The following is a 13,649-nucleotide window of genomic DNA, read 5'->3' on the forward strand; positions in this document are numbered from 1 at the left end:
GGTTATACCACCTGAATTATATTTCTGTAATCTAACTTTTACTAACTTCACTAACATTTATATTTATGTTATTTAAGTTATATATGGTCGGTTATACCACCTGAATTATATTTTCTGTAATCTAACTCTTATTAACTTCACTAACATTTATATTTATGTTAATAAGACCTCATGATTGTACGCAACACGTCATTTGACAACACGGTACTTTATGTACGCAACACGTCATTTGACAACACGGTACCATGGGTCGAGATTAATTCCGATCAATACGAATACGACGGGGTCTTTATATGTTATCTAACATTTATGATTACTTATGCAATTAATCATTATTTATTTCATGCATACTAATGTTTATTCTTAAATTTATAATTTTAAAAGTTAAAATAAAAAAATAGTTTGTATTTTTATTAAAAGTAAATCTTAAAAGTTAAAATAAGAAAAAGTAGTTTGTACTTTTATTAAAAGTAAATCTTAAAAGTTAAAATACAAAAAGTAGTTTGTATTTTTATTAAAAGTAAATCTTAAAAGTTAAAATAAGAAAAAGTAGTTTGTATTTTTATTAAAAGTATATCTTAAAAGTTAAAGTAAGAAAAAAAAGGGGATGGTAAAATGGAATAGTTTTTTTGTCAAAAATGAAGTATTGAAAATGAAGTGGTCTCCTTCTATAACTAAAAAAAAAATATATACTTTTATCAAATGAATTTTTTTGTGGCCGACAATTTCAAACACGAGTCCGTGTTTAGTTTATCAAGAATATCTCTTGCTTTGGTGAAAGGTCACGATCACGATATCAGGTGTTGTGAAAGAATTAAAAAATTGGTCAAGTGGCCTTTTAAAAACTAGAAAAAAAATTTAAACAAAAAGTTTTTTTTATATATTTATAATTTACGGGTAACGTAAAAAAAAGGAAGTTTTTTAAAAAAAAAAAAAACAAAGAAAGTGTTTAAATGAGTTTTACAGAAAGGGGGAAAGCAAAGTAAAAAAAAAACTTTTTTCCAAACAAAGGTAAATGAAAGTAGGACTTAATACAAGAAAAAAGTAAACATCTCCTAGACGTGATAAAATCTATCAATGATAAGTATTAGACTTGATGAGCTAAATGTGACAAAAATGTTTCAACATGTCTTATGTTAATTTTCTAAAATAAGTTATTATTATTCCGAGTTTAACACATATACATATGTTAATTAAAAACAACCTTTTTGTTCTTATGTAGTGTTGGGTTGCAATTTTGGTTGTATGCCATAATTCCATCCAGTAGAGTGACAATAGAAAACTTTTGATGATAATCAATAAAAAACTTTTTTCCAAACTTGTCAAATGTTTTGTTAAAAACGTGACCGTTGAAAAAAAGAGGTTGAATAATAAAACTTAAAAAACAAATTATTTTTTTAAGAGTGTGCATCAAAATGGCCCGTTTAATAATGGGGAGTAAAAATATAGTCAAATTGTTTCAACGAACAAGGGTTCAATTGGATGTCTCTTAAAAAAAAAATCCGCGGGTACGGGTGATGGATCCAATGGATCCGCATCCACGACCCGCGGGTGCTATCCCTAATTGTGACAAGTACAAATCAACTAAAAGTCTAAAAAATAAATGCTCTTATAGGGACCAAATGTTCACAATAATTGCCTAAGCTAGATATGAAACAAATAGTTCATAAAAAAAAAAAAGGTCGTTGTGCGTTTTCGGGATGATAGCCGAAATACACTTACAAAAGTAGGTCAGCCGTCAATTCTTTATGGCCATATCAACGTAGATCAATAAAATCATTTATGGTTTTGATAAAAGATTAATTAAAAATTAATTGTTTTTTGGTCTTGGATTCTCGGTAACAAAAGCAAAGGTTGTTTTTGGTTGCCACAACAAACAAGACAGAGGTTGTTGACTTTTGTTGTTAAACATGGCACAAGTGAACAATAACAATAGATTATTGTTTTTGAAAAGAATAATGATGCGTTAATTTAATTGTATAAAATAAAATTAAAGAAAATGGTTTTCATTGATGACTATGAACAAACGCAAACAAAGTGTTTGTGGTATTTGGTGATTAAAAAAAAGTGCATCTAAAACTTCTACTGAAAATAATATGCATCTAAAGCTTCTACTGAAAATTAATGTGCAAGGTACAACATATAACTATATGGTCAAATTCATTTGAGCCTTCGGAGTCACAAGTATATGATGTATATATATTACTCAATTAACAAAATAGTAAATCGAAATTAATTCATATGAATAGTAAAACGAAATTAATTAATTTACTATTCACATAAAAAAGCGCATATGATAAAAAGCGAATATGATGAAAAGCACAGCGCATATGATGAAAAGCGCATATGATTAAAAGTGCATATGGTGAAAAACACAGCGCATATGATTAAAGGCGTATATGGTGAAAAGGATATATGATAAAAAAAGGCACATATGGTGATTAATGAAAAGTATATTGTGAAAAAGAATCACAAATGTTTCTTGAAAGAATTCAAGGTAAGATATATGAACCAATTCATCCATCATGTGAACCATTTTGATATTTCATGGTTCTAATAGACGCATCTAGCGGATGGTCTCATATTTGTATGTTATCGAGCCGTAATATGGCATTTGCAAAGTTTCTTGCACAAATTATTAAATTGAGAACACATTATTCTGATTACACCATTAAAAGGATGAGACTTGATAATGTTGGTGAGTTAACATCTCAAGCATTTAATGATCATTATATATCTACAGGGATTGTTGTTGAACATCCAGTTGCTCATGTGCATACACAAAATTGGTTTAGCTGAATCAATAGATAAACGCTTGCAGCTAATAACTAGACAATTGATAATGAGTACAAATCTCTCAATATTTATATGTGGACATGTAAATTTACATGCTGCGACATTAATTCGCATTATACCATGTGGAAGTCATAAATATTTTCACTTAATACTTGATTTTGGCCAAGAGCCAAATATTTTCCACCTTAGAACATTGGTTGTGCAGTGTATGTTCCAATTGTATCACCACAAAACAATAAAATGGTTCTTCAAAGAAAGATGGTAATATATTTTGGATATAAAACATCTTCAATCATAAGATATATTGAACCCATGATGAGTGATGTTTTTACAGCACGTTTTGCTGATTGTCATTTTAATAAAACATTGTTCCCTAGATTAGGGGGAGAAATAAAAATAAAAAATAAAATGATGCTTCATGATGTGAACATCAATTAAGGTATATTGAACTCGCACAAAAGAATGTGAAACGAAAGTTCAAAAATAATGCATATGCAAGAACTTGCAAATTAATTACTTTATGCATTTACAGATAAAAAAAAAGTGACCAAATCATATATACCAGCTATAAATGCTCCAGCTCGAACTGAAATTCCAAAAGCTGGCAATAATGTCACTGTTGAGTCTTTGCCACGCATCAAACGTGGAAGATCAATTGGTTCCGAAGATAAAAATCCTCGAAAAAGAAAATCAGCTGATAATGAGGTAAAAGAAAGTGTTCAAGAAGAACCACAAATCAATATTCCTTCTGCAGAGGATATTGATAAATGTAAATACTAAAATTGCGATAAAATTATGCAATATTATGGAACCAAAATGAAATTAAAATCTCTATGAGATATTTTCATATAATGTTACAATGACATCATGAATAAAGATGATGATCTGAAACTAAAATATGTCATTGAATATACAAAGTGGACATGATTGAGCTCAATGGAAAGGAGCAAGACGAGCTAAATTAGAATCGCTTGATAAAAGAAAAGTTTTCGGATCAATCGTTATCACTTTTAAAGATGTGAAACATATGGGATATAAATGAATTTTTATCCGAAAAGAAATGTGCAAATGAAGTTACAAGGCAAAACTAGACTTGTAACTCAATATTTCCCACAAAGACCAGAAATGAATTATGAAGAAAACTTATCCTTATGTAGTGAATACAATTACTTATTAGATACTTAATCAACCTGGTAGTAACTTAAATGCATCTCATGGATGTTGTTACTACTTATCTATGTGAATCACTTGATAGTGATATATATATGAATATATCTGAAGGGTTTAAGGTATCATAAGTATCTAATGCAAAACTCAAATAAATGTATTCCATTGAATCACAAAGATTTTTATATGGATTGATACAATAGTATAACCGATTAAATGACTACTTGAAAAAAAAAGGGGTATACATATAAACTTATTTTGCACGTATGTTTTATAAAAACAATGTTCGGATATGTGATCGTAGTTGTTTATGTCAATGTTCTTAACATCATATGAACGAATAAAGAGATCTATGAAATCATTCAACTTCTAAAGAATTATTTTGAAATGAAAGATCATGAAAATCTTAACAGATCGGAAGTTCCATATTTTAGTGCAATTGAGGTTCTTATGTATCTTATAGATTGTACAAGACCTGACATTTCTCTTGCAGTTAATTTGTTGGCAAGATTCAGCTCAAATGACAATGGAGCGGGATCAAACACATATTTTGATACCCTTGAGAAACTGCTGATTTAAAATTATTTTATTATAACGTTTCAAAACAAGATTTGGTTGATTATATATATGCAGGTCATTCATCAAATCCTCATAAAGATAAATCTCAAACTCGATATGTATTCCTAAATGGAGATACCACAAAATCATGGCGTTCTTAAAACAAACACTTGTTGCAACATCATCATCAAATCATGACGAAGTGATTGCATTATATGAAACTACTCGAAAATGTGTTTGGTTGAGATCAATGACACAAATCATTATTGATTCTTGTGGACTAAAACGCTATAAAAGACTAACAACTATCTTCACCAACAACTATATATGAAGATAATGCAGCTTGCATAATACAAATGAAAGAATAGTATCAAAAGTGACTGAACAAAATATAAATACTGACGAGGCGCCAAAGCCATAGACGGTCTTAACGGTCATAAGTTTGATGGAAAAGAATGGTATGTTGGTAAGGCTCAGAAAAGACTACAAAGGAATAGGAATTGAAACAAGGGTTTGAGCAAACCATGAAGGAGACTGTAGACAAATCACAAGGGCTAAACTTGTACATAAAAGATTTAGATGATACAGTTTCAGATGAAAACCTCAGATTCTTCTCATATACTCAAGATCTCGTAAAAGACAACCAGATTAAAATGAGATACGTTCAATCAACAACTCTGCTGATCTTTATACCAAAGCACTGCCAACTGCTATTTTCAGAACACACGTTCATAATATTGGCATGAGACATGTTCAGAAGATGTAACAACTCAGGCGTTGCCTATTTGAGGGGGAGTCAACTCTATACTGCACTCCTTTTCCCTTAGCTAAAGTTTTATCCCAATGGGTTTTCTTTAGCAAGGTTTTTAACGAGGCAGTAATAGTTATTCTCTAATAAAATTGTCATCCAAGAGGGAGTGTTATAAAATATCTAGATTGTGTTATAAAATATCTAGATTGGATGTTAATTTTATTATTATTATATTTCTTGCATAGTAATATTTTATACTATAAATAGACATGTATGGTAACCATTTAAGGTGTACCATTTCTCTTGAAATATCAATATCAATATTTATTCTCTCCTTCTTCTCTCTTTTTCTCTCTTTGTTCTTATAACCATTAAAAGTAGTTATAAGCCTACTGAATTATATCAGCAGTTAGTTTTTTCTCAGTTTATTAATAATTCTAGAGGGATGCGTACATACTTAATACACGCTAAAATCGATGCATAAAATGTACTCCGTATAATACAAACACTGAACACATCGGCTCATGTTGGATGAAGTAGAGAAACAGAACCACTATATTTTTCATATTATTAAAAGGATGTAGACTACATATAACAATAACAAGAAATTTGAATGCACCAATAAGAAAATGAATGCATCAATAATTCTTATTGAATGCTTATTATAATTTTTCATATACATTTAAAATAATTCTAGTTGGATGCATATATTAACTTACATACGCACAAAATGCGTATCCATTTATTTATTTTAAGTATGGTACTGGATAAAGAATTCATTCTTATTGGATGCTTATATTAATTCTTCATATGCATAGATTATGTATCCAATTATTTAATTTAGAAATTGAATTGAAGAAAGAATTTAGAGTGAGAAAAGATCGTGGAGTACTGGAGTTGCATTGTAATTTTTTTTTATTTATTTTTATTTGTATTCCATAGATATTCTTGTAATTGTTTAATTTGTTTGTTCCTATATTTAAGGGCTTTTATTTATTTTATGAACTTAGTGGCTCAAAATTGTTCTCACCAAAAGTTAATGTGAGATTCGATATTTGGTTTAGTTTTTTCCGGTTTAGTTTCGATTCGATATTCGATTTAAGTGGTTTCAAATCAAACACTGAACGCCCCTAAATACGAGGCTATAAACTAAACATTCACCGAGACTTTAACCTTAAAATAAGGCTCACGGTTAACTAGACCAAGAAAAGTAGTAATAAAATGGTTAACTTCTGTTCCCAAACAGAAAATATAATATAACATCATGACTTAAAAGTTAAAACCTTAAAGCAGTGATCAAACCAAGCAAATTTAACTACTAACCTACTGACCGATAAAACAGGTAATAAACTCCTAAAGCTGATAAGTTTAGCAAAACACTGCAAATATTTAGTTCCCTTGGTCCTCATCACCTTCTTCTTCTTCTTCATCCGAGTCATCAGTGCCAATGTCCTGCAAAAAATAACATTATTAGATCAAATAATGATCAATAACGAAACGCATAAAACTTAAAAAACAAATACATTTCATTACAAATTTGACACAATTGTTGTTTACCTCCTCATCTTCAGTATCCTCCTCGTCAAAATCTTCTTCATCAGCATCCTTGAAATAAATAAAAAAAGACGTTTGCAACAATCAGTAGATAGAAATCATACACGTGATTGATGAACTAAACATAAGAAGAAAAAAAATTACGTACATTACTAAAGTACGCAAGAGGATTAACCCATAGATCCTCTCTAATCATTTCAGCAACCTGCAGATACATAATGCAAACATTAAGATCATGATATATTTGATTCTCACGTTTATAAGAATAGTTTTGTGAACGTACTCCATCTTGAATTTCATCCACGTCCTCTTTTCGTTGGGTCCCACTGAACCAGCTAAAGAAGCTGCATTATAAATTCCATGAAGTGAAATTTTAGAAATTTAACCACTCGCGCATGAGATAAACACATCGAAACTAAATAGTAAAGGATAATTGGATAAACTTGATGAGCAACAAATAACCTTAAAAGCAAAAAACCAATCTTCATTTAATTTTACATTTATGCACTTATAAATGTCTATGAACCTGATGAGCAACAACTAACCTTAAAACTTAAAAGCAGTAAAGCGGTCTTCATTTAATTTACGCACTTATAAACTTCTGTTAGTTATATTCAACCATTCAATCGTACAAAAACAGGCTAATTCAGATTGTAAAGGTATCAGAAAAGTTGAAAATGGCATATGAATATTCATATTTTCTAATATCCCAGTCTGCCAGATCATTCGATTTATAAAAAAATTATTTAGTGGAATGATATATCAAGATTAACAACCTGTCATCCTCATGGGGCCGCTTGTTTCCATTCTTCTCAGGTTCAACTCCATTTGAAAGTCCCTTAAATCAAAATACATAACGCCCCACAATCAGATTACTATATAAAAACGTATCGATCGATAAACATGCGAGTAACATTAACAAGATGTTACCATGCCCTCTTTCCACATAATTGGCGTCGCGCTAACTTTTGTTGTTCCCTCATCAAGAAAAGTGATACTTTTCGTCAGCTTCTCATTCTCAAAGTACGGGTTAGGACTGAACATCTGAAATAAGAGTGAGTCATATAAGTTTTGGTCATTATCATACACTTAATCAACATACATAAATATAATATATATATATATATATATATATATATATATATATATATATATATATATATATATATATCATGATGTAATCTCCTTAACTTTCCTTTCAAAAGAAAAAAAAAAGAACTACTTACAAATGTAATCGTATAACCCGATTTCATATCTTTAGAATCTTCAACTTCAAGAGAGGTCAGATGCTTAAATATCTATAAATAAGGATGCTGTCAATATACATATTTTACCAAAATATCTTGTGAAATTTGGATTGAAAATTTAACCTTTTGGTCTTCTTCATTAAGAAGATCAGAGAGTGCAGGGTGAGCCAAGAACTGCATAAACAATAGCACGATAAAGATCAAGTATGAGAGTTCAAAGACAATAATAAAGCAAAAAGCACGATGTGCAAAAGTCAACTTACAGCAGTCAACCAAAAGTCGGGAATCGATTTGATAATTTCATTCCGCTTGTCGTACACGGGTTTCCTAATGTTGTAATACTTCTGCTCAATTTCCAGAATTTTGTCACTTACCTCTTCATTGATCTGTAGTCAAAAAAGAGAGAAGAATTATGTGGTATCTTGCATAATGAATGTGTTCATGTGAATTATGATAATCAATAATCATCAACTGCAATATTGTTTTGGATATGGTTATGCTGCTTGAAGGCGTAACTATCACATGAAGGGTAAGGCAAATTCTGATTATTAAGAAACTAACATTTTATATGTCAAAAGGTTAATATTTTTGAAAGGAAAAAACAAATAAATTTTAGGAAAAAACTAATTTTGTGACCGCTTAATGTTCCAATAGTAGAGTCCAAATATCCATACATCGATAAGTAATTAATTTATAAGTTCGAACATTGCAAACCCAAGCAAGGGGGTCAGATGACCCCAATAGCCCAACAAACTTTAAGGTAATTTTTACACAATATTGGACTGGGCCCCCATAAGAAAAAAGGATAATAGGATAGTCATGCTTATGTTTTCATTACTTTCTAGTTTATTTAATTTAAGTATACAATATGCACATTAATTTAATATCAAAAGTGTAAGTGCAACCTGTACTATTAACGTCAAGTTCATTTTTACCTTTTTAAGGGACGAATATGTTTTCATCACATTTTTTAAACTCGTTTCTTCACTCACTCTGTTTTATGGTTTTAAAATAGAAATACGAAAAGAAGAGGAAAGATTAGTACAAGAAAGATGAAAAGGTAATTGATTTTTGTTTGAAATTTGTGATGCTTTACATCAATTTTGTAATTCATATGTAGTAATATTTTTCCCGCCCCCATTAACAATAATTCTGGAAAACTGAAAACCCAAACTACCTGTTACAGTACCAAATTAAAATGCCAGAAAAACATGATAAAAATTTTAGCTAAAAGTCACAACAATTCCATAACAACTTATCGCAACAAAATGAAGCAGACAAAGCAAACACGTATTGGATCAATCATAATGACCTAAATTGCAATTAATGATCTGCTTAAACCTCTACTCTGATAGATACAATTATCATCCAACACACAACAAACCATACATCACTAGGCATAAAACTATACACCCTGTTTAAAGCACGCAGCATTTTATAACTAGTAAAATTCCCAACAAACAAATGAGGTCACGATATATCTTTCCTAATGAACTTGAACATTAAGGGGGTATTTATCAGTAACTGTCAATAGCGCAGTTTTACGGTGAGCATAATAAGCAGTGGCGGAAGCAGAAACTTTTTTCACGGGGGCAACAAAAAAAAATTTAAAGAGTAGCAATTTTTTTGGCCAATATGGAGGTTTTGGGGTAAAATATGGTGGTTTTGGGGGAAAAATTGAGGTTTTTGGGCAAAATACGAAGATTTTAGGGCAAAATTATAATCAGTTTTTTACTACTTCAAAATTATCAGAAATCAAATATCATAATCAGTTTTTTTGCTAAACACCCGCATATAAATACAAAACCCACTCTTCACAAACATACAGGAATTAAACAAAAACCCTACAAAACAAATACATATACACAAAAAATGTGCATTATTAGAAATAATTCTCAAACCAAAGCACTCAACAATTTCAGGCTAAATAACGACTTTACTAATTGGGTAAAATAAAATTTGTGATCTTGATTAAAAAAATGTACCTTTTCAAGCTCATCCTGAATTTCTTGCAATTTTTCAACTGATTGAACAACCTCGGCATCAATTTGTTCATCAACTTCTGTTTTCTCACCAGTTTTGGGTTTTTTACCTTTGTCAGTCACCATGTTATTGAAACCCTAAATTTGGTTTGATACCGTAGACACGATTTATTGTCGATTTGAAGGGGGATTAAATGTATTTGTGATGTTTAGGGTTTTAAGGAGGGACGAAAGGATTAGGGTTTTTGAGACTTAAATATTATATTGGCTGCCTACTTTGCGAGGGTGTATACGATTGTTGCCCGAACACATAATCCTGACCGTTGTCTTTTTATTTAAAAAAATAAATAATAATAAGGACATTCTCAGAGCTGTTGTTAAAGTTAAAAAAAAAAAAAAAAAAAAAAAATCATTTTTTAAAAGTAAACAAAAAAAATGACACTCATTTTTTAAAAACCATCACATAAAAGTCAATATTAATTACTTTGTTAAATGTTGATTCATCCAACATACATCACACGTTTGGTTTATACTTATAAAAAACATATGATATTGAATGATTCAGCATTCTGTTTTTTTTTTAAGTTGTGATGTGGTTTAGCGGTTGGTGGTCTGCCTCCTTTAGGGGAGGTCAGGAGTTCGACCTATGTTGGCTACATATTAAAAACACAATTTCATCTCTGCCATGAAGTATCCACCCGTGACACATTTCCCATATCGTTTGGGGGGTAAGGGGAGGGGGTTTTACTTGGCTATGCCCTTGGATCGGTTTCAAGGTTTCCTCCCAGGCAGCGATGGGGGCGGGGTTATTATCGCTGCATCGGCATAGTCGAAACGGGAGATGATCGCAATGGGTGATTTAGTCCCCTCGGGTGATCTCAATCGCTGTTAAAAAAAGCATTCTGTTTTTTACAATGGGCTACCATGTGGACCTAACCCAATTATGTTTTCACTAGTATGAGTGCTCCCATCGGTCTCCGCCCTCCTCTCCGCCTAACATCACGCTGATGGCAGCAGCCCGCCCTGTTGTCCTTCCTTGGATCGCCCTGTTTCATTTCACTCCTCCATTTCTTTCTCACGCATATTTCAGGACGGAGGGAGTGATGAAATTGTCCTGATTTGATTTAATTAAAATGATTGCTGAGTCCCAATTTTTGTGTGGAAGTATGTCATGGTTGGAAGTGTTTAGTCCAGGGTTAGTCATGGTGAGGAAGTGTTAATATAGCGCTGATGTAGCGACTAGTCCCGGTGAGGAAGCTTGTCACGGTTGGGAGCCCTCTAAAGAACAAGCAAATTATTACAGCTCTATTCTTAAATCGTGACCCATAAGTTTACTTGCATGTGTATTTAAACTGTTGATCCTCTCTTCATTTATATTTCTTCAATTATATTATGCATTACTCAATCTAATGTTATTTTAAATCTACTTAAATTTAAAAAAGGTGGTAGCGATATAATGGGTCCCAAAATTCTTAACAGTTTTTAGACTACTTTTAACTGTGATTATGACGTCAAAGGCAAATGATGTACTTTTTAGTGATGTGATAAGGTCAAGAAGTAAAGTTTTTTAAAAGGGAGTGTCAAATTTAATTGTTAAATTTGTGATGTGGTTCATGTGGTAAAATATTATTGGTAGTTGGGTATCAAATATATTAATTACTAATATATATAAAAAATATGTGGCAAAATCTGATTGGTTGACAAAAAATTTGACACACCTTTTTGTTCCGTCAAACTTCCAACTGACGCCCGGAGCATCAAATTTTGACGTCGTGTTAGGGGCGTCAAGGGCGTCAAACAAGTTGTCAAATGGGATGACGGAGGAAAAGTGACGTTGCGTTGGGAATAGCCTTAAAGAAAGTTAAGATCTTGGTATTACTAATATTTTACCAATCATTTTCTAGCTTCGAAGTAATGTTTTTTAGTACTAAACTTTAGGTGATATAAAATGTAAACCGTTGTTATTCTTCTAAGAAATTTCACGTTTGCAAAGTGAATCAATCAATCAAAATTAAGCAAATATGGGGCTATTGCTGAAAAATATTGGCACCTAATGCGAGAATGTGAAATATATGTCACCTTGTCATTCTTTCTTAATCAAACATACAAAGCTTTATATCCTAGAACATGATATAAAGTTATCATTTTTTTTGGCTTAAATGCACAATTTCCATTCTTATCTATTTTGTCAACAAATTGGCTTTCTAATTGGTCATGTTAACATCCAAGAACATGAAGACAATAACGTGTCATGGTCTTGTTGAAAATTGATTTTTTAACCGATTATGTGGTGCTAAATTTCAAGAAATTAATTATATGATGACTATTTTAAAAAAAACAAAAATACTAACACACCTCAACCACATTTCAAGATTATATTTCAGAACTTGAACTCTCAAACTCATCGTCAAAAGGTATCACGATCCACTAGGCTAATGCCCATTTGGTAATTTTATGATGACTAGAATTTATTTATAGTTTTCTAGTATTAATTATATTTTTTTTTAACGACGAATTATATAAAAGCAACCACCTCTCTAGCGAGAAACTAGGGAGGGGAGCAAAAAAACCAACTTACAAAGGCTTAATGAGCCAATCAGTCCAACTAATACAATCTTTGTCTCTAATCGTATACCAATTAAAAGAATACAATCGAATCAAATCGAATAACTCTTGTTTCTTCATCTTGACCGGATCAAAATAAAAGCATTACGAAACCGCCATAACTCTTGTTTCTTCATCTAGTATTCATTGCATCATAGGCTTGAAGGTATGATTTTTAGGTTACACAAAAACCACATAAACCTGCCTTTTCATTGACAAAAAGACGTATTATCAATTGTGTCCATAGCCAGATTGGCACAGTTCAAAGTATCTCAACCAAGGATCAAATTCAGTGTCATGTAATATATGATTTAAACCATACATATGAGTATATGACATATGACATATGATATATGATGACTATGATGATGATCTCACCTTAGGTGTTTTGAAAGGTACAAAACCTATAAACAACTTGCCCTACACCATCAACTATATTCCTTGAATACTTGACACTTCAAATTCGAACGTTATCTTATATTCCGAATGCCTAAACACATATCGTCGTTATCAATCCAATGAAATTATCAGCATTCGTAGAATTCATCGACAAAACCAAAAGGATCGCTGTCTTTCACATGTGGTTTCAAATGTTGTATCTGCACTTTCATTTTTTCTTAGAGTGATTATCATTATTATCATTAACATTAACATTATTAATTATTATACTATTATTACTATTATTATTATATCATTATTATAGTAAGAAGAAAAAAAATCAAAAAGACTTTTTTGCCCTTTTAGAAAAGCATTAACAACATTGAAACACCACATAAGATTCTCAAATTGTTGTGACTTTGTTAAGCAAGGATCTATGCTGTAGACCCTTCATCATTCAAATAACCAAACAGTATAAGCCAAAAGATGTAGCAACAGAATAAAAATTGCTGTCATGTTACTTAAAGCAGCTTTGTTGAGCACTCAACAGATGTTCTAAATATGAATCATGAACTGAAGTAAGTTTAAGTACAAATTCATCCCTCATAAAGA

At 31.1% G+C, this 13,649-nt stretch overlaps 1 protein-coding gene across 1 annotated transcript; it reads right to left on the reverse strand.

Annotated features, from left to right (window-relative positions):
- Positions 1 to 6,524: 6,524 nt before the first annotated feature.
- Positions 6,525 to 10,309, reverse strand: LOC139847417 (NAP1-related protein 2-like). The gene is made up of 10 exons (XM_071837089.1): positions 10,059 to 10,309; positions 8,337 to 8,459; positions 8,197 to 8,247; positions 8,053 to 8,124; positions 7,757 to 7,870; positions 7,603 to 7,664; positions 7,110 to 7,170; positions 6,975 to 7,031; positions 6,830 to 6,877; positions 6,525 to 6,724 (listed from the first exon to the last, which is right to left on the reverse strand). Exons 1-10 carry the CDS (start codon positions 10,179 to 10,181, stop codon positions 6,662 to 6,664), a joined length of 774 nt encoding a protein of 257 aa, XP_071693190.1. The 5' UTR covers positions 10,182 to 10,309; the 3' UTR covers positions 6,525 to 6,661.
- Between the last annotated feature and the right edge of the window lie 3,340 nt (positions 10,310 to 13,649).

The sequence above is a fragment of the Rutidosis leptorrhynchoides genome, chromosome 5 (genome assembly GCF_046630445.1).
Source record: "Rutidosis leptorrhynchoides isolate AG116_Rl617_1_P2 chromosome 5, CSIRO_AGI_Rlap_v1, whole genome shotgun sequence".
NCBI lineage: Eukaryota > Viridiplantae > Streptophyta > Magnoliopsida > Asterales > Asteraceae > Rutidosis > Rutidosis leptorrhynchoides.

Bases quoted from the DNA above. Each gene is read 5' to 3' on its own strand.
- LOC139847417 (XM_071837089.1), bottom strand. From the start codon at position 10,181: ATGGTGACTGACAAAGGTAAAAAACCCAAAACTGGTGAGAAAACAGAA. The intron at 8,125-8,196 runs GTTAAATTTTCA...CCTTATTTATAG, and splicing joins TTAATGAAGAAGACCAAAAG to ATATTTAAGCATCTGACCTC. The intron at 7,032-7,109 runs GTACGTTCACAA...ATGTATCTGCAG, and splicing joins TGGATGAAATTCAAGATGGA to GTTGCTGAAATGATTAGAGA.